Raw genomic sequence first — 20430 nt, 5'->3', positions numbered from 1 at the left:
AACGAAATCAACTGATTTTATTTCAATAAATATGAGGTACTTCAAACTTCACTACATCTGTATTTTTTTCAGAAACACACACACAAAACTCATGGTATAAAAACTTGCTTCTCATTCTTTCATCTTTTAAATTCTCAGACTGAAGACAATAAAAAGAAACTTTTTTTTTTTTTTACCACATGATTCAACATAAATTTACACAATTCTTACATGTACTTTATAATAAATTTTTTACAACATAACCTTTATATAAAGGGAACAAACCCCAGTTTACCGTTTACCAAAAATCAAGTAGAATCCATTCCCATCATCAACCAAAAGGCCTTATCAGCTTTAGATCTATTTCATTTCCATCTTATGCTTTTCTCTCTATTGATTACAGAAAAGCATAAACAACCATAGTCTTGTCTTCTTCATCTGATCATTAGTTGTCGTGCCTTTACATTTCAGCGAATCTGATGGTATTGTGTAATGCCTCGTTTTGGTGGTAGCTTTCTCAAGATGAAGAGGACCAGAGAGGAGGGTAATATCTCTACCAACTGTAATCAAGTAACGAAATCAGGTTACATATATTAAGCTAATGTTCATGATCAGATTCTATGATTAAGCTAAGAGAGAGGTTACCAGGTAATATATGAAGTTAAGGATGGGGTGATCTAACACATCAAGGTTTGCCCCCTCATCGAAAGCAGCAAAGCACATCTAAACAAATATTAAATGACAAAAGCTTTGGTTAGATTTAATTCCAAAACTGACTATAGCCTGTTGTAGAGAAGATAATCCAACCAAGAAGGTAAGGATTGATAGATATCAACATAAAGATTTGTTCATGTGTGTCTTTACCATGATACATCTGATGAGGAAACACGTAAAGCATATGGTTGTCACGTAACCAACCTACCATACATAAGAGTGAAAGTAAACAATCGAGAAGCAATAAATAGTTGACTATACTTATGATTTGTACAATCGATGGTTTACCTCTTGCAGCTTTTTGCGCCGCCCTTTAGATTCTACTGGAAACCGTTGCAACATTAGGAAAAGCCTGCCATAAGATCAATATAAAAGGAGACATAATTAAGCACAAATGCAAGAATATAATCATTTTTAATGGTACTCAGCTTTAGCACCAAGAGAATCTAGTCTAGCTAGGAATCAAAGCAGGAAAAAATGCAAGTGACTGTGACTGCAAGAAATATGAGCACAATTTTGTGTATCTAATTCCTCAAAAATGACAACACAGTTTTAGTGGTAGTGATAGAAACTATGGTAATGTCAAATGTCAACATATTAGAGTGGCAACAGATTTACCTTCCACCATAAAGTAAAAATCCAAGGGCAGCGAACAATGAAACACCTGCAAATATAAAATTCGCAAGAGAGGTGAGACAGGCACTATGGATTATATAGAAAGAGTGTATCGATAGGATCGAAGCTAATTACCTGCAAAGAACATCTTAGATAGGATTACCATAACTCGAACAGGCTTCCACCACAAAACCAACCATAGAGCAATCTGGAAGTAATACATCCAATAAGATATGCCATGACCCCACAAAAACCAAACTTAAATTTCTTAAAGATTGCAAGAATACCTGAACTACATATACAACTGCATTAATTGTGAAGAAGCTTGGCCTGAGTCCATCAGTCGATACTGCACGCGCCTGTCCAATCAAAAGAGTGTTAAGTAAAATATCAAAACCAAAGAAGCATTGACAAAAAAAGAAACCCATAGATACTCATTAGAAACTACCTGATAATAAATTTCAGCCCAGAAAAGAACCAGAAGAGCATAGGTGGTGAAGAAAGCAAGACTTGGAATATCAAGCAAGATATGTTGCAGAATCTACAAAGATAACACTGCAAATTTAGAAGGTTGACACAATAAACAAGTCAATAAGATTAAAATTACAATGATGGTGAATGATCCTAAACCTCTGGTTGCATAAACTGAACATTTCGCCTGAAGACAAACACCACAGCACGAACTACCAGATACAAGATGAGCCAAATCAATCAATCAATCAACATGAACACACGAAATCAAAATCCGCAGCAACACTAACCTCCATTAACAACGAAATTGAGAAAGTGAAAGACCTTTTGCGTCGTCCAACCATATTCAGGAACTCTCAATTGTATTCTCACAAGTTGAATCTAAACCAAAATCAAACATAAGATGTTACACCAATTTCATCGAAGAATCATCAATCAAATCCAGAAACGAAACGTACCACAGCAACGAGGGAAACGATTCCGTAGAGAACAGCGAGAACATGGAAGATACGATCCTGCCAAATCGGAGATTCGTTTACGTCTGACCACCAATTCGAAGCTTCTTTGAGATTCAACATCTCCACCGCCGACGAAGACGACGACGACATCATCTCCGACGCAAATTTCGTAACCTCGACGCCGCCGATTCTCATCTACACGAGTCAGATTCCTTCTCGATTCAGATTTTGAATATACATAATGAGAACTCTCTGGATTTGAATCACCTCTTTTTATTTCTTTCTTTTTTTGTTATTTTCCCGAAATAAAAAAATTTGGAAAAAAAACGACAAAAATGAAAAAGAAACGGCCGACGTCGGAAACGAGAACCGGAGATAGCCGGTAATTATCGTCGGGAGAGTCAAGTAGTTGTTGAAAGTTGACTGACACGCTGCTCCACGTGGCACATGTGGATAAAGAGCAAACCAAAGCTGGCTTGATCCACACAAAGAGAATTCAAATATTATGCCTAATCAAGTGAAGCAAAGTAAGCTATTATGATTAGAGAATGACAGTTATGGTAATTTTTACTTTTTTAATTGATCTTTCTTACAATAGATATCTTCAGGGCCAGGCCCAACATACAAGAGTCCTCATATGAGATCATTTTGTTTTTGCATAAAAAATTTTTTTGGTTTTTATTTTTAAAGTGAGAGAAATAAAAAAACGTATACCTACAAAAAGCTTCGACGATAGAAATTTATTAGCTGATTTGCAGATTAATGGAAGTAAGTATGTAAGAGATTTCCAACGATGTACAATTATAACTGCTTGTTAGGATTCTACGCAAAAAAAATTGTTGAAAAAATGTCCATCAAAAGCATGAAAAAAGAAAAGGTGGTGGCGGCTGTCGTAGATCTAATAACGGTTGGAAGGAATTGTTCGTAGTATAATCGACTATATAACAGTTTATATAATTTGTAATAAATAATAAATCGACGATAAAAAAAATATAATTAATTCGAGATTAAGAATTTTTGGAGGTTTGGGTTTTGCTAGTAATCCCAAAAAATTATATCTACGAAACGTAGAAATTTTCCAAAAATTCTAAACATCAGCTATATTCGCACTCGATTTAAGTACAATCCGTGATTCTCACTTTGGAGCTGCAGGCTTGAATCTTTGAAAAATGAGAATTGTTAGAAGATAATACTAATTATGTAGGAATTAATCTTCATGATGAATCACCGACTAGGCATTCGTGTGTTGCTGTGTTGGATTGGGGAGTACAATAGCTGTCATAATACTATATGATCATCTTCTTGGTCAAATGGAACCATTTTTGTCTTTGACCGTCAAATAGGCATGGCCTTACTTATGGGCCTTCAAAGACAGCATGAGCATCCTATGGAGGCCAGGCCACCACTTTTTTTTCTTCGTAATGATAATATACTTTTTTTTGTGTGCCTAATTGTAAAATACTTCTATAGTCCTAATTAGAGGTGTCGAAATGATATGTTAGCTCATGAGATGAGTCAACTCAGCTTGGTTTTTTATCAGTATGAATGAAATTCATTTAATAGATGAGTTATATAATCAAGTATAATTTAGAGTACAAATTATATGAACGAGTTTTAACGAACATGAGTTAATTTATGAATTAGACATTTTAAAAAATTAAAAGAATATATATACATATATAACATATATAACTAAATACACTAATATATATTTTTTTGTTGCCAAATTGTAATATACTTCTATAGTTCTAATCAAGAAATAATGTTTAGTGAAAAATATATATAACCTAAAATCTAGTAAGTTTCTCAAAAAAAATTGCATTTTTGATATCGAATTTTTATCACTTTAGGTATCAACAAAAAAAATTAATTTGTTGTAAAATAATTTAAGTACAAATTAAGAAGTGCAAAAGCAAAACAGAATTAAATTAAGTAATTAACTAAAATAAGATGTGTTTTTTTGGGGGTCAAAAGTTAAGATTTTAATATTTTGAATTAATACTTTTTTGGGGGGTCAAGAATTACAACAAACTCTAGTCTATATAGAGAACTGACCAAATAATATAACTATAGTATTATTTGGGTAAAATTTCGATTCAAATAGCAAGTCCTGCGTTATAATCAACAACGAATTTGGATGTGAAGAATTATGTAAGATTTATGAACTATAGATCAAGATTATTGAATGTCCCTTAACTTCTTCTTTTTTTGGCAGATGGTACAACAGTTGCTTAACTTAAAGGCTCCATCACTGTGAATGTCCCTTATTTTGATGTCAGCTTAAGACCAAAAAAAAAAAAAACCAAAAAAAAGAAAAGAAAAGAGAGAAGCTTTGAGAAAGAAAGAAAGAAAGACACAGTGTGTATCAATCTCTGTACTTTCACAAGCTTCCAAGCTCTCTTATCATTCACTGTACTCTTCCTTTCAAATAATGCTTCTGAGTTCTGATAACACCAACAATCTACTACTACTATTATATTTTCTTACACATTTTGCATCACTCTTTTTCAGGATTTTTGGTTCTCGAGAAAAAAGTGAAGATTTTTGAGATTCTCTTTCGATGGATTACGAACGAATCGGAAAGACCCAGGTGAGAAAATGCTTCGGTTTCACGTTTACCGAAACTGGGTTTTGCGTAAAATTAGGGATATCAAAAGCCAGATTTGTCAATTTTCTGATTTCTTACTTCAAAGTACAAACTTTCCTTTTGCAAATCACTTCATCATCATCTCTGTTTTTGATTTGATAAACTCTGTTTCCTCCGATGAATAGGTTACTAGTAGCGGCGGCGGATTTTCTCCGGGGAAGTTAAGGAGTATGCTTCTTCTAGGTGTTGATAGAAAGAAGAATGAAGAAGAAGAATCAACTCCTACAATGAGATCTGGGTCTAATCAAATTGATGACCCTAGGGTTTATGGTGGAGCCCCTTAATCATTTCTTAATACTCTTTTTAATAACGCCTTTTGTCTCTATTTGAATCTAAAGTTTGCATCTTTTTTTCTTTGCTTTTGTTGTTTTCAAATGTTGTAGTTGCTAGTGGATTAGATGATTGCAAAGATGTTGATGTTGTGAGTGAGATTACTGATTGTTCTACTTCAGGGATAGCTAGATCGATTAGTTTGGGTCTTCAAGAGTATTCTGATTATGATAATGTGAATGAGATCAAGAGTGTTTCTGCATCATCTGTCTTTGAGTTTCAAAAGACTGAGAAGGAAAAAGTTAATCAAAGAATGCCTATTAGATCATTCTCTAAACCAGCTCCATCTAAATGGGATGATGCTCAGAAATGGATTGCTAGTCCTACGGCTAACCGACCGAAGACTGGACAGGTTCAGGTTCCGGGTTCGAAGAAAGGGCCTAGCTTTGGTCGTCAGTCTTCTATGAAGATTGTTGAAGTTGCTGAACATAGAGTGGTTGAAGAGCCTGATACAAAGAGAATAGATGTAAGCCAAGTGAAAAAGGATATGGGAAACAAGTTTGGTAGCTGGGAAGTTGATTCGTACACTACCGTGGATTCATATGTCAAACCGGTTCTTATGGTTGAGAACTCTATTGTAGAATCAGCAACTGAAGGTGGTGTTAGCTAGCTCTTTGAGTTATTCAGTTTGTATGCTCTATTTATCTTCTAAAGCCAATTTTACTTGCTTTCTTGCAGTTAATCTCAGCCGTCATGACTCGTCAGTCGCAACTGCGTTTGCTCAACCGCCTTCAACGGCAAGGTCTGTGTCAATGAGAGACATGGGAACTGAAATGACTCCTATAGCGAGCCAAGAACCTTCTAGAAACGGGACACCGATTAGGGCAACAACGCCAATACGAAGTCCTATATCTTCTGAACCTTCAAGTCCAGGCAGACAAGCATCAGCTTCTCCTATGAGTAACAAGGAACTGTCAGAGAAAGAGCTTCAAATGAAAACTAGGAGAGAGATAATGGTGTTGGGTACTCAACTTGGTAAATTTAACATTGCTGCTTGGGCTAGCAAGGAGGATGAAGATAAAGACGCATCCACATCATTAAAGACCAAAGCTTCTCTACAAACTTCTAAAAGTGTTTCTGAAGCTCGTGCTACAGCGTGGGAGGAAGCGGAAAAAGCTAAGCACATGGCTAGGTAGTCCAAAGTTGAATTGTTTGTCATAGTCCTCTAGTTATTCTCGAAACTTTAAGCTTATGATGAGTTCTGTAATCTCCAGGTTCAGACGCGAAGAGATGAAGATTCAAGCATGGGAGAATCATCAGAAGGCGAAATCTGAAGCCGAGATGAAGAAAACCGAGGTAAACTACACTAACATAGCTACGTAAGTTCAAGTCATGATTGTGAACAAACTTGGAAAAACATGAATGATGATGGTGGAGTTCTTGATATTGTAGGTTAAAGTTGAGAGGATTAAGGGACGAGCACAAGACCGGTTGATGAAGAAACTCGCTACAATCGAGCGCAAAGCAGAGGAAAAGCGAGCAGCGGCTGAAGCAAAGAAGGATCATCAGGCAGCTAAAACAGAGAAACAAGCTGAACAAATCCGAAGAACAGGCAAAGTACCTTCATTGTTGTTCTCTTGCTTTAGCTTTTGTTCTTAAATCCAATCCTATTGTGAATGTGATGTTGTTAATTCTCAAGAACACATCTTTCTATCATCATTTGTATAATAAAAGCTTTGAAAAACTTATTTCTTGTGATCTTTTAGTTGCTTTGTACATCTTCAAATTTTGGTTTTGAGAGATCTTCGAATTACTCGGTTCAAGATGTCCTTACCAAAGTGAAAACCAAAGTTTTGATTTTGGTTTGGATTTAATTTTGGTTAGATTTCCTTACCAATGTTTGATTGTAAAAGATCTACCAATCGGTTTACAATTTTGGTTCAAGTTCGGTTTAAATCACCTTATCATTGTCTATTTCACAACATTCCAAAGTCGCTGGTTCCATCAGAAGTTATAATATCAAGGCAAACAATATGGCTAACAAATAAACCAATAATAAATCCCCACGTGTCAGTATTTGATTGATTACAAATAAACCGAACTTGATCTATTGATATTTCCCATCACATAAGAAAAAAAAAGAGCCAAAAAAAAAAACTTTTAGGCTTAGCTTTAAAGGGCACACACACACAGTCGCGAGTTTCTCTCTGGTGCGCTCTTTGTGGCGGCTCGTCTTCTTCTTCTTCTTCCACGGGACTCTCTCTGAATCGGTGATTTTCGATCTTCCTAGGGTTTCGATCTGAAACCTTGCGATCTACTTGAAAGAGAGATTCAGAAATTTCCAAGTAATAATAATGTTTGCGCCTGCGACTCAACCGCAACAGCAACATGAGCAGAAGAAGCAATCAGAGACTGTTTCATCTGCTGAAGAAGATGCTTTGAAGTGGAACACCGATTGCGTTTACTTTCTCGCTTCTCCTTTAACCTGCAAGAAGGTAATTGATTTTTGATTATTGTTTCGCTTAGATCTTATCCAGTTTCTGCTTCAATTAGGGTTTTGGATTTGAGATCTCAAGTTTCTTTCACCCGATTTCAAGTTTCTCTGTGTTTTTGTGTCCCTCGAAGCTATCTATACATACTTCACTTCTCCATCTGCTTAATTTTGGTGCGAGATTTAGATCTGGTGATTTCGAACCTCGTGATTCTAAGTATTGTTGTTTCTTAGGGCTTCTTGTTAGCTAGATTGAAAATTACATATACAAAGCTTTATAAGGATGTTCTGATAAAGGAGATTTTCATGTTCTGTGAATATGATTTTTGCTCGATGTGTATGTTTATGCTGAAGAACGATTCTTATGGTTTCTTCCTTTTTTGCTTACAGGGACCTGAATGCGAGTATCGCCACAGTGAGTATGCGCGTATGAACCCGAGGGATTGCTATTATTGGTTGAATGGAAACTGTTTGAATCCCAAATGTGGATTTCGGCATCCTGTGAGTTTACTTTCTTCCTCAATAGATAGTCTCTGCTTGAGCTTCTTGAGTTGTATTATCAAAGTGTGCTTATGTTTGTGGTTTTGTTTTCTTACAGCCTTTGGAGGGATTGTTGGGAAATCAAGGAGGTGCTCCTGCTGTTTCTGTACAGCCAATACATGCAACCGCGCAGCATCCTAGTGTTGCAAAACAGCCTGTTCCATGTCTGTTCTTTCAAAAAGGCATGTGTATGAAAGGAGATATGTGTTCGTTCTTGCACACGCCGAATCCTGCTGCGTATAAAAAACAGCATCCTGTAGAAGCTAAGCCTGCTACTGATCCTCAGTGTTCTAAAAAGCCAATTGAAAATAACACTGAGGAGAAGAAACTTCCTGATGTTAATCTCTCAAAGGTGGTTAAAGGACATACTGACATATCGGCTGCACCAAGAGTCGCTTCTACTGGACTAAGGGATAGTAGAAGTGTAGAGGGATACATTCCAAACCATGTGGGATATGAGCCTGTTGTGCAGAGAAAGGGTCCAGGATTCCCTTCTTTTACTGAAGGAGGCCATTCTACTCAGTTGCTTCAGAAATATGGATCTGATGATAATAACAGTTTCCACAATGGTAAGGATGCAGATGACGTTTTAAGAGAGTCGTCTCCTGGGTTTGATGTTCTTGTGGATAATGAGGCTGGAGATTCTGAGTATTATCATGTTGAAGATCGATATGGACGTAGAAGTCAGGAGAGAGGGAACTCAGAGTATGACCCTGATTTCAGTGCAATTGCTGATGGTGATAAAGAAGCATTACGTGAACAACGTTTTGATTCATATGATCGGAGGGAAGACAGGGGATGGGGCCATCGTCGAGTTTCTTCTGAGAGAGAGGATCGTTTGGACAGAAGGGTTTACGCAGAAGATGAGAGATCAGAGAACATACTGGAATCGGATCTGAGATATCGTTTGGCTAAGCAGAGAAAAGGCAATGGTATGAGATTATCAGTAGGAGGCCATGACTATGCTGCTCCTGACTCTTCGATGGACAGAGGATATAGAGAGTCTCGTAGGGATACACCGAGGGAAAACTCCATTAGCAGTAGTCGTCTTCAGGGTAGAATTAAGCTTCGTGAGAGAAGCAATGGCGAAGAGGGTCACCACTTTGACAGGAGAAGTGAGAGGGGAAGGGACAGAAGCGAGTTACCTTCTCAGGGTAGACTCCGAGATAGAATTAAGGGTAGGTTAGAGGAAAACCATAGTGGTAATCAGGAAAGAGGTTTCGGGGCTCCATGGGCGAGAAGAAGAGAAATGGAAGACGAAAGAAAATCAGCTCCTAAAAGCAGCAGAGAGGAAAGTAAGCCAGAGCCATCTCTTGGGAAGAGGAAAAGCTTTGAAGAGGATCATCATAGTCATAAGCGATCAAGGGATTCATTTGCAGCTCCATTGCCTTTCAGTGAGATTCTCAAGAGAAAAAAAGCGGCCGCATCTGGTGGTAGCAGAAACAACAACAAGGACGAGACGATATCGAAAGAGGAAGCTGGAGATGAGATCAAACTCATAACCGAAGAGAAAACCGAGGTTGTCTCTGAACCCAAAGCTGAAGTAGAAGAAGAAGGAACGGTTATGGAGGAAGAAGAAATTGTTGGGGAGGAAGTGTATGAAGGAAATGAAGACGAGCAAGCTTATGAAGGCGATGAGCTAAACGGAGAGTACTATTACGAAGAAGGATATGAAGAAGAGGGAGGAGAATACGCTTACGAAGAAGGTGAAGAAGTAGTTTACGCGGCTGAGGAAGGAGAAGAAGAAGCAACAGAAGGAGGTGAAGGTGAGGGTGAAGAAGACATTGAGAAGAAGACCGTTGAGATGTTGTCATAAAAGAAGAAAGAGTAACACAGAAAAAAGCTTTTGCTCCTTTCCTCTCTCTCTCTCTCTCTGCTTAATGCAAATGGAGAGAAGAAGTCGTAGAGCAAATAATACGAGTCGCTTTTATCTTTGGCTTGGCACTGAGTTTTAGTCGCCATTTTTTCTTACTGTGATTTCTTAAATTGTAACACTAGAGAAGAAAGAAAAGAAACAATGGTACAAGTACACCATATCATATTTCTGAGTTTTACTGTTTTCTAATCTGTTTTGATATATTACTTTTTCCTCAAATTAAAAAGTATTTACAGTAAATAACTTATTTTAGCTTTTAACACCTTTTATCATTATTGTTTTTGCACTTGCATACCATGAATGATGTAATACCACTTTAGCATTATTGTTTTTGCCCTTTCCATAACATGAGTAATTATGTAACTGATTTCCACCAATCAACTTTAAAGTATTTACGAATTTAGTCGACCAATCTAATTAACCCTGAGTTAAAAAATGTTATGAGAAAAAGAAGACTGGGCCCAGAATTATAACTTTTGGGCCTATGTAGCCCGTTTCCAAAGGCCCATAAATCATTATTTTACAAACAAGAACAACAACAGGTAAAGAAATAGACTTGGTGGAAAAAAGCAACAAAACCCAGAGTTCTTCATAAACCCTACTTTCTTCTTCTTCTTCTCCTTCCTTCCTCTTCAGTAGAATAGTTGAATACCATAGAATACAATGTCTCTGAGTTAAACCATGAGGCTCATTCTATTCACTTTTAACTTTTTTCCTGAAAATGTTCTGTTCTCTTCGCAATTTTCTTCACGTTAATCGCAGATTCCCTCGCCATGTAAGCCCTTCTTCTTCTTCCCTCTCTCAAATCCAATCACCTCTCTGTTTCCCTCTCTCTTCTCCTTCTCCTTCTCAATCTTCCTTTATCTCTTGCCCTTTCGTTTGGTTCACTAGTTTTCTCTGTATCATTCGATACCCTTTCGTTACCAAAAGCGGTACTTCTACTTATTCCGAAGATTTTGATAGAGATTGGATCCGTAAAGTTGTTCACAATGATCTATGGGATGATCCTGGACTCGAAAAGCTTTTTGATTTGACATTAGCTCCGATTTGGGTTCCAAGGGTTCTCGTTGAATTGAAAGAAGACCCTAAATTAGCTTTCAAATTCTTCAAATGGTCGATGACTCGTAATGGGTTTAAGCACTCTGTAGAATCTTACTGTATAGTAGCTCACATTCTGTTTTGTGCTAGAATGTATTATGATGCTAATAGTGTCCTTAAAGAGATGGTTTTGTCAAAGGCGGACTGCGATGTTTTCGATGTTCTGTGGTCTACAAGGAATGTGTGTGTACCTGGTTTTGGAGTGTTTGATGCTTTGTTTAGTGTTTTGATTGATCTAGGAATGCTTGAGGAAGCTATTCAGTGTTTCTCTAAGATGAAGAGATTTAGAGTTTTCCCAAAAACTCGGTCTTGCAACGGTTTATTGCATAGGTTTGCGAAATTAGGGAAGACTGATGATGTGAAGAGGTTTTTCAAAGACATGATTGGTGCTGGTGCGAGACCGACTGTGTTTACTTACAATATAATGATAGATTGTATGTGTAAAGAAGGAGATGTTGAAGCTGCTAGAGGCTTGTTTGAAGAAATGAAGTTTAGAGGGTTGGTTCCTGACACTGTTACATATAATTCTATGATTGATGGTTTTGGGAAGGTTGGTCGATTAGATGATACGGTTTGCTTTTTCGAGGAAATGAAGGATATGTGCTGCGAGCCTGATGTTATAACATATAATGCATTGATCAATTGTTTCTGTAAATTCGGGAAATTGCCTATAGGTTTGGAGTTTTATAGAGAGATGAAGGGAAATGGGTTGAAACCGAATGTTGTGAGTTATAGCACTTTGGTTGATGCGTTTTGTAAAGAGGGTATGATGCAACAAGCCATCAAGTTTTATGTTGACATGAGAAGAGTTGGTCTTGTGCCTAATGAGTATACATATACTTCCCTCATTGATGCCAATTGTAAAATTGGTAATCTCTCTGATGCTTTTAGGTTAGGGAATGAGATGTTGCAAGTGGGTGTAGAATGGAATGTGGTCACTTACACTGCGCTTATTGATGGCCTTTGTGATGCGGAGAGAATGAAAGAAGCTGAAGAACTTTTTGGAAAAATGGATACAGCTGGGGTGATTCCAAATCTTGCAAGTTACAATGCTCTGATTCATGGATTTGTAAAAGCGAAAAATATGGACAGAGCATTAGAGCTTTTAAACGAATTGAAGGGGAGAGGTATTAAACCGGATTTGCTGCTCTATGGAACGTTCATTTGGGGTTTGTGCAGTTTAGAAAAGATAGAGGCTGCTAAGGTAGTGATGAATGAAATGAAGGAATGTGGGATCAAAGCGAATTCGCTGATTTACACAACGTTAATGGATGCGTACTTTAAGTCGGGAAACCCAACTGAGGGATTGCACCTACTGGACGAGATGAAAGAACTTGATATTGAGGTCACAGTTGTTACCTTTTGCGTTTTGATTGATGGATTGTGCAAAAACAAGTTGGTTTCTAAAGCAGTTGATTATTTCAATAGGATAAGTAACGATTTTGGTCTACAGGCTAATGCAGCGATATTCACAGCGATGATTGATGGTCTCTGTAAAGATAACCAAGTTGAGGCTGCAACAACTCTTTTTGAACAAATGGTTCAGAAGGGGTTAGTTCCTGACAGAACGGCATACACATCGTTAATGGATGGCAACTTTAAGCAAGGGAATGTGCTAGAGGCTTTGGCTTTACGAGACAAAATGGCTGAGATTGGTATGAAGCTTGATTTGCTTGCTTACACTTCATTAGTCTGGGGGTTATCGCACTGCAATCAGTTGCAAAAAGCGAGATCCTTCCTCGAGGAAATGATCGGGGAAGGAATTCACCCTGATGAGGTCTTGTGTATTAGTGTCTTGAAGAAACACTATGAGCTTGGATGTATAGATGAAGCTGTAGAGTTGCAGAGTTATCTGATGAAGCATCAACTTTTGACCAGTGACAACGATAATGCACTCCCAAACATGTGATACTCATGCAATCTCTTTGCTCTTATCAATGGATTCAGATATTCGGATCAAAACCTTGTTTCTTCTAGAGAACATGAAGAACAAGAAACAAGAATATCGAATCTTCAGCCTAAGCTTCTCCTGGGAATCTATAAGCTAGCCATTCATCGTAAACAATTATTGCAGCTGTAGTTTCCCTGATTTGCTCAGGACTGATCCGAGGAGAAAGCTTATCGATGGGATATATTGTTCATCGAAAAGAGCTGAGGTATGAAACAAATCCACTACTTTGAATGATTTGATATGAAAATCTGTTTACCGGTCTCGGATAAAAATGTAGTCTTTTGTTGCAGATTTTAAAGCTCTGAAGCATATGGCAAAGATGAATAAAGAGTGAAAGACTGTCAAGTATCAAGTAATCATACTTACACATGGGTTTAGGGGTTCTTCATTGTTGTTTTGTATTATTGCATTGAGGAACCAATCAAAATCCCTAACTTTTGTTGTGTACATATTTTTTTTTTCTCATTCCCCCAAAATGTAATTTTTTTAAACTGATGATTGAATAATTAGTTTTGAACAAAAAAAATTCTCAATGCTGAGGAGTTTCAGATTCATGTATATAAACTACAAATAAAACAAAAATAGTCATAGAGAAGTTTAAAACAAAAAAAATGTTATGTTTAATATTTAATTATTTAAAAGAGCTGCTTATTTAGATTCAGGGCAAATTTAGTTGTGAAAGTTTCACAAGACTGAGTGGCTCGGTAACAGGTGTGGAGTTTGGAGCCAGGTTCGGAGATCTCTGTCACCGTACGATAATTCTCAGGTACGGATCCAGGTTCGGATTCCTCTCTCTTTCTCTCTTCGTCAAGGTTCGTATAGTCGTTAAATCTCCAGTAGAGAGAGCAAACTCAAAGCTTAGAAGATGCAATCTCTAGACGATTCTTCATCTTCTCGAGTTGAATCTGTGATCGAAAATGGTTGAATTGTTACTAAATCGATTCTGATTTCGGAATTTGTGTGTTTATGGTTTAGGAAGAAATGGGAGCTAGGGTTCAAGTACAACATTACAATTTAGGATCATCTGATTCCTACATCGCTACTTCTCTCCACGATCTCAACTCCGTCGATGGTCCGCCGAGAGATATCGACGGTATCGGAGGCGCCGTTGGTCGTGACGGCGATAGTTTAGATAATGACGGCGATTCCTCTTCTGCGGTGTGTCTCAATTTCTAGGGTTTATGATTAACTTAGCTCAAATTAGCGAAATGAATCAAAATTAGGGTTTATGATTTTGAGAGTTATCAATAGATTTGGATTTTGTCTCTCTTCAGGACTGTATGCATGAATCATACAGAAACTCTATGCAAATCGGAGTAGAAGAAGGTGGATCTAACATGGAGAACAAAGGATCTGCTTACATTATGTTAAACATTGAAGGTATAATAAGGATCATCATTCTCAGTACTGGATTTGGCTCTTGCACTGAGTTTCTTGATTCGTTATCATCTTCTTATTGTGTTTTAGATGTTTCACCGATTGAAGCAGCAAGAGGGAGGTTTCTGCAAATCATATTGGACTACTTTATTAGCCAACATGTGATTGAAGTCTGTGAGAGCAAACGTGATCATGATGTGGATTCAGGAGGACGTGATAGTAATAGTAAAGTGAAGAGGAAGTCGGATGATACGCGATATGAAGGTGATCCGAGTTTTGCGTTACCGTTGATGTATATTGCAAATTTGTATGAGACTTTAGTTGGTGAAGCAAATGTGAGGCTTGCTTCATTGAATGGAATAAGGGATAAGACTATTGGAGTAGCTCTTGAAGCTGCTGGTGGCTTGTATAGGAAATTAACTAAGAAGTTTCCTAAGAAAGGTATTTTGTATCTGCTCTGATGTGTTGCAAAAGTGATATTTTTGAGCACTAGTTTGATATGTGTGATTGTCCCAGGTACTTGCATGTACAGGAGAAGAGAACTGGCAACTTCAGTTGAAACAAGGACAAGATTTCCAGAATTGGTAATACATGAAGAGAAACGAGTTCGCTTTGTGGTGGTTAATGGTTTGGATATTGTTGAAAAGCCAAGTGATTTGCCTATTGAAGAAGCTGAATGGTGAAAATACATCATCAGATCTTTACTATTGTGAATTGTGTATGAGTTATTTACATCAGAATATAATTGGATATTGTCACTACAGGTTTAAGCGATTAACAGGCCGTAATGAAGTGGCTATCTCTGCTAGAGATTATAAATTCTACTGCCCTCGACGCAAGCATAGGCGTCTTCAGAATTCTGTCTCCAGCATCAATGGCTTGCCTGTAAGACCAATCAACACTCTGTTTATAGCTTTTATCTGAGTTTGAAGAACAAAGTGACAGTTTTTGTTTTTGTTTTGTAGACATTTCCAGGTATAGACTCTTCAACGTTAGCTAATACACAAGGATTTCGCGAAGTAAGTGCATACTCTTTCGGAATCTACAATCAATGGCAAATTCTAATGGAAATGATCTTGAGTTCATCGAATTTATCAACCATCTTTGTCATAATTGCAGGATCAAAGCCAACAACAACACACTCCTTCTCCTTCCAAACATCATATGTCATCTTTGTCTCATCAATTTCATCAATCTATTCACCAGAGCCACCAACACCATCAATCTATATACCAAAGTCAACACGCAGCCACACACTATCCCAGTCAGAACCATCAATGTGACCCTGAACTATCTCACACACAAATGGCTTGCTTGCAACCCCTCACTGGAGGCCATGTAATGGTACAAAATCTACGCTATATCTATTTTCTAATAGTATAATTTCGATTTCCATTAAGGTCCTCGTATGTTTATCTGTCTTTCCACAGCCAAATAGTCCGGCGAAATTTTGTGACCAATGTGGAGCACAGTACTTGAGAGAGACATCCAAATTCTGCTCAGAGTGTGGTTCCAAGAGACTCGGGATATAGTGAAGAGAGACAAATCTTTGCTCGAGTCTCGGGTTGAAATATCGTTTTGAGGCACATATTTTACGAGAAGTTTAGTGTTTCAGGTTGGTGAAGTCTGAGCTAGTATATATTTACTTGGCCCGGAAGTAGTTAACCTAATTTTAATTAAAGCTTGAATGGTTTTGGCTATGTAAAAATGTATAATTGGATAGATTTTGATGAATATAATTAAACCAAACACATAGACTTGAATTATTATTAAAAATCCATTAAATTTCTTAAATAATGAGATAGTATATAGTATATATGGAGAGAGGACACAAATTAACAAAGTGTGTCCCTTATTATTATATAGAAACAATGATCAAATAGAGAGTATTGAATCAACATTGTTTGGTGCACATACAACGACGGAAGGCTCCATCGAATTCGCAGTGACCGCCATCAAAGTGCTCGAATTGTTGGCAGATGATGGCACAATTGTTTGTGCTTATGCACACTCCTGAGAAACGATCACTCCTTGTCTTGCATATTTTATTATCCAACGGACTCACCTCTATATAAGAAAAAAAAAAAACATTTGAATACATTACCAAAATGAGGAATATCGAGAAATATGTTATAGATTATACGTATAAAATGTAGATATGTATGAAAATTTAGAGTAATGATGAACCTGCAGTGGTAGCAAGAACCATGAAAGCGATCAGGAGAAGGACTGAGAGAAAACGCAGAGAGAGCTTCATTTTTGGAGAGAGTAAGAGTTTATGAATGTTTGTAGATAGAGATCGTTGGAAATTACTAAGTGGTGGTGTAGGAAGAAGAAGTGGATGGCACTATATATATACATGGGATTCAATGTTTCTCCTAAACACAATCTTTGACAAGTTGACATATGACATGCTTTTTTGTATCTTTTTTTGACAAATCCAAATACATCATCATTATCCATTTTCATTAGATATAGTTATATAATTCTATTAAGAAAATATCTAAAACATATTTTCCTACATGTTATCTTTGTTTTCTTTTTTATCATTTAAATTTAAAAAATCAAAATCAAATAATTTTAAGATATTAAACATTATAATAATTATTTTATATTTTTTACCACATATGGCATATTGTCCTATAATTTACTTCTATTTTCTCTTTATTTTGATAAACATAGTTTATATGACATTATTATTACATTATTTATAATGTTATTCTAATTAAACTAGATTTCTTACTTTGTGCTTTTCAAATAGTGTTCCTTTACATGTTAAACTAGATTTATTTATTTTCTCTTCTTTTTTTTCCTTGATTTGTTTTTCCATTTAAATAAAAAACTAACAAATTTATGATAAATCTTATCTAAAAATTTAAGAATTCTCCTAAACGTGGCATCCCTTCTATACACCTTATATTTTTTTCATTTAATTATATTATTATATTTAAACAATATCCGAGATACACATTATTCTACATTTTTCTATCATTTAAAATCAAAATTAAATATCAGTTTACTTTATGCTAAAATAATTTCAAGATATTAGATATCATAATACCTTCTTCTTCTTTTTACCACATATTGCATATTATATCTACAATTTGTTTCTGTTTTTCTCTTAAAATATCAAATTACTTTATGTTAAAAAAATGAACATATAAAACATTCTAATCTTTCTTTAATTCTTTTTACCACATATCTCATATTTATATTATTCTAAAAAATTCTCTCTCTTTGTTTTAAATTTATATATAAACTAAATTGTACTATAAGAAATATCGATATATTCTGAATAATTTTATTTTATTTTAATTATTTTGAATAATATTTTGTTTGTAGAGAATCTGAAAGTCTGAAACTCCAAAATTTAAAGAGCTAGTCATAATTAATTAGTACATTGTACATTATTTTCAAACGTACGTTGACAAAACAATGTACATTACTTATTTACTTTTAACCATAGTCTTACGTAAACTTGTATGTAATCCTGTAAATATCAATAAAGTATGATATATAATCAATGCAAAGTATATTTACATGGCGAATGATATAATAAGCCAAAATTAAAACAATACATAAACACTTAAAATTCTTACGAAAAAACCAACATTATATATACAAGAACACAAAACAATTGGTCCCTTTCAAGATTATTATATTACTCTCGAATTGAAATTAGAAAACGATGAAAGATATGATAATATTATTGATTGGTTTTTGATTTCGAATAAAATGATTTGTTGATAAATTAGCAGGCTTTGGAGCAGTAGCAACGGAGACTACTACATCGACCGCCTGAAAAACCTTCGCTAGGGCAAGCTTTGGCACAGCTCTGTGAGTTGAGACAAACTCCTTGGAACTTGTTACTTGGTGACTCACAAGTTCTTGCTTCCACAGGACCCATTCCTAAATCACAATACCCATGCACGTACCATAATTAAAAACCATGCACATGTTTGTTACTATAATCAAAATTTGGAATTACAAAAACATGCATGTGTTATAATTTGTATGTATATAATCATTAGACCATATATAAGATATTTGAGGCCACAAAAATTGCTTATGTTAGATATTATTATGAGAATTAGTAATGAACCTGTGGCGAAGAGGAGCATGACCGACATGAGAAGGGCTGAGATCAAACGCAGAGAGAGCTTCATTTTTAAAGAGATTAAGATACAAATGTTTAGAGAAAGCTAATGGTAGTTAAGAAGATCAAGAAGATGACACTATATAAAGGGGATGAATTCTTTTGTTGGTAAAATGTTTGGTTTTGTTTTTACAAATTAATATAAATAATTTATGGCCTTACAAAAAATAGAAACAAAACGTGAACCAGTTAAAACCTTTACCCATATAGATGCAGTCGTAATTAAAGGCTGACCAATCAATTAAATAATCAAATTAGTATTTAATCCTAAAGAACAAGGAAAAAACTTATAACAAAGAAGAATGCATAATCGTCTTGATCAACGAATAAAACTTTTCTAATTTTTCTCTTCTTTATACATCTTACTTAATGACAAGAGATGAATAATAAATTTTACACGTTTATGGTAAATTTGCACCCTTAAATCTTAATTAAGCTACATAATGAAATCCTGATTAATTATTAAATTCGACCCTCCAAATACTTTTTAAAAAAATCAGGATGTGTTTAATTACTACTTTGTTTAGTAATTGTTAATTTGCTTTAATAAACTTTTTCTTGGTTGTTAATTTGTTTACAAATTACGACTATATATGATAACTAGATTTTAACCCGCGGTATACCGCAGGACGATTTATTTTTTAAAAGTAATATATATTAAAATTTGCAAATTTTATTTTTATAAAATATTTATATTTTACACTTTATAATTGTTATTAAGTAAGGCTATACCACGAATCTATGAGACAATTGTTAAAAAACGAAGTTGTAACCTCTATTAAAACAGCATATTAATAATATTTTAAAATTTTATAAATATTGATTCAAATACATCCACCATATAACCCAATTCCAAAATAAAACCCGTTCTATAATTTCTTTACCCCTCCCGTGATTTCTTTTTTTAAAGTAGTAATTTTTAAAATTTAAGAATTATTTTTTATAGATAAAAGTTTTGCAAATTATATCATTCTCTAATACATTTATATTTTATATATAGTAACATTATACATACCACATAACATTTTTGGTTTTATATAATCTTTTCTAAATTAGGATGATTTGATATGTTTAATATTAGTGGTCTTAAAAAATAATAAATTAAAGATTTAACCCGTATTGAAACGGTGTATTAATTATATTTTACTTTTTTATTAATGTTGATTCAAAAACCCGTCACTCCAAATCCGTCTTGCCAAAAAGCCATTTATTTTATTAATATTAATTTTATTAATGATATGACTCTGAATTATAATCTAAACATTTTAGCTAATAACATAGGAGTATACCATTTTTATTTAATAGGGGAATATACCATATGACCCGAATGCATTTTTACCCCAATCCACCAAAAAAGTCTTGCAAAAATACTATAGAGATAAGAAACGATAGTCGGTTTTGATAGGTATAAGATTAGCAAATATATTAGTTAGCTTGAATTAGTTAAAGAATACAAATTGAAAAGGTATATTACACTTTATTCGAATATAGTATCAAAACTTATATAACACAGAGATTTGATAAAAAATTTAATTGTTGAATTTTTTTTTTTGTGCTAATTTTTATGTGATTAAGATTTAATTAAGATTTAATTGATTTTGTATATAAAATATTAAAAGTAAACTGTGAGTTGTATATGTTTTGTTGATATTATCTATATTGTTTAGTGTTTAAGATTATACACTTGTAGTTTGATTGTTAATTTAAGAGTTTCACCTGTAGTATACCATCTTGTATTAATATCGATCTAAACCCGTCAATTCTAGGATTTTCTATCTTGTATTAAA

At 35.0% G+C, this 20430-nt stretch overlaps 7 protein-coding genes across 17 annotated transcripts; 4 read left to right on the top strand and 3 right to left on the bottom strand.

Moving 5' to 3' along the window:
- Positions 1 to 40: 40 nt before the first annotated feature.
- Positions 41 to 2713, bottom strand: TOM3 (tobamovirus multiplication protein 3). Its single transcript, NM_126278.3, has 11 exons — positions 2238 to 2713; positions 2070 to 2160; positions 1939 to 1991; positions 1757 to 1849; positions 1596 to 1667; positions 1444 to 1516; positions 1312 to 1357; positions 982 to 1045; positions 844 to 897; positions 625 to 702; positions 41 to 539 (listed from the first exon to the last, which is right to left on the bottom strand). The coding sequence occupies exons 1-11, from the start codon at positions 2430 to 2432 to the stop codon at positions 447 to 449; spliced, it is 912 nt and encodes a 303-aa protein (NP_027422.1). The 5' UTR covers positions 2433 to 2713; the 3' UTR covers positions 41 to 446.
- Positions 2714 to 4361: 1648 nt separating this feature from the next.
- AT2G02170 (Remorin family protein) lies at positions 4362 to 6975 on the top strand. Of its 6 annotated transcripts, NM_001335101.1 has the most exons (8): positions 4373 to 4388; positions 4453 to 4649; positions 4749 to 4827; positions 5010 to 5154; positions 5268 to 5810; positions 5893 to 6346; positions 6429 to 6510; positions 6607 to 6975. In NM_001335101.1, the coding sequence occupies exons 3-8, from the start codon at positions 4798 to 4800 to the stop codon at positions 6811 to 6813; spliced, it is 1461 nt and encodes a 486-aa protein (NP_001318180.1). In that variant the 5' UTR covers positions 4373 to 4388; positions 4453 to 4649; positions 4749 to 4797; the 3' UTR covers positions 6814 to 6975. The 6 variants fall into 6 exon arrangements, with proteins under 6 accessions (NP_001324640.1, NP_001318180.1, NP_001077869.1 ...); NM_001335103.1 differs by having other exon boundaries at positions 4362 to 4388; positions 4453 to 4827; positions 6607 to 6915; NM_126277.2 differs by lacking the exon at positions 4373 to 4388 and having other exon boundaries at positions 4516 to 4649; positions 6607 to 6931.
- Positions 6976 to 7276: 301 nt separating this feature from the next.
- Positions 7277 to 10322, top strand: AT2G02160 (CCCH-type zinc finger family protein). The gene is made up of 3 exons (NM_126276.4): positions 7277 to 7649; positions 8036 to 8146; positions 8244 to 10322. Exons 1-3 carry the CDS (start codon positions 7509 to 7511, stop codon positions 9999 to 10001), a joined length of 2010 nt encoding a protein of 669 aa, NP_027420.1. The 5' UTR covers positions 7277 to 7508; the 3' UTR covers positions 10002 to 10322.
- A 229-nt stretch (positions 10323 to 10551) lies between these two features.
- On the top strand, positions 10552 to 13581 carry EMB2794 (Tetratricopeptide repeat (TPR)-like superfamily protein; the record flags this gene model as incomplete). 2 transcript variants are annotated; one of them, NM_001335100.1, is made up of 2 exons in its annotated part: positions 10552 to 13315; positions 13401 to 13581. In NM_001335100.1, the coding sequence occupies exon 1, from the start codon at positions 10783 to 10785 to the stop codon at positions 13066 to 13068; it is 2286 nt and encodes a 761-aa protein (NP_001318179.1). In that variant the 5' UTR covers positions 10552 to 10782. The 2 variants fall into 2 exon arrangements, with proteins under 2 accessions (NP_001318179.1, NP_178323.3); NM_126275.4 differs by lacking the exon at positions 13401 to 13581 and having other exon boundaries at positions 10625 to 13068.
- A 157-nt stretch (positions 13582 to 13738) lies between these two features.
- Positions 13739 to 16301, top strand: AT2G02148 (PPR containing protein). Of its 5 annotated transcripts, none has more exons than NM_001335098.1 (9): positions 13739 to 13876; positions 14086 to 14268; positions 14385 to 14490; positions 14578 to 14928; positions 15004 to 15166; positions 15252 to 15372; positions 15453 to 15506; positions 15607 to 15831; positions 15918 to 16278. In NM_001335098.1, the coding sequence occupies exons 2-9, from the start codon at positions 14092 to 14094 to the stop codon at positions 16017 to 16019; spliced, it is 1299 nt and encodes a 432-aa protein (NP_001323690.1). In that variant the 5' UTR covers positions 13739 to 13876; positions 14086 to 14091; the 3' UTR covers positions 16020 to 16278. The 5 variants fall into 5 exon arrangements, with proteins under 5 accessions (NP_001323690.1, NP_001189499.1, NP_001323691.1 ...); NM_001202570.2 differs by having other exon boundaries at positions 13792 to 13888; positions 15918 to 16266; NM_001335099.1 differs by having other exon boundaries at positions 13792 to 13876; positions 14090 to 14268; positions 15918 to 16232.
- On the bottom strand, positions 16252 to 16812 carry LCR73 (low-molecular-weight cysteine-rich 73). Its single transcript, NM_001035875.2, has 2 exons — positions 16675 to 16812; positions 16252 to 16554 (listed from the first exon to the last, which is right to left on the bottom strand). Exons 1-2 carry the CDS (start codon positions 16742 to 16744, stop codon positions 16382 to 16384), a joined length of 243 nt encoding a protein of 80 aa, NP_001030952.1. The 5' UTR covers positions 16745 to 16812; the 3' UTR covers positions 16252 to 16381.
- Positions 16813 to 17843: 1031 nt separating this feature from the next.
- LCR72 (low-molecular-weight cysteine-rich 72) lies at positions 17844 to 18761 on the bottom strand. The gene is made up of 2 exons (NM_126274.3): positions 18590 to 18761; positions 17844 to 18396 (listed from the first exon to the last, which is right to left on the bottom strand). Exons 1-2 carry the CDS (start codon positions 18651 to 18653, stop codon positions 18239 to 18241), a joined length of 222 nt encoding a protein of 73 aa, NP_178322.1. The 5' UTR covers positions 18654 to 18761; the 3' UTR covers positions 17844 to 18238.
- Between the last annotated feature and the right edge of the window lie 1669 nt (positions 18762 to 20430).

Source organism: Arabidopsis thaliana, chromosome 2 (assembly GCF_000001735.4).
Source record: "Arabidopsis thaliana chromosome 2, partial sequence".
In the NCBI taxonomy this organism is placed as follows: domain Eukaryota; kingdom Viridiplantae; phylum Streptophyta; class Magnoliopsida; order Brassicales; family Brassicaceae; genus Arabidopsis; species Arabidopsis thaliana.
The sequence above is the reverse complement of the archived record's forward strand: the minus strand, read 5'-3'. Positions and strand labels throughout refer to the sequence as shown.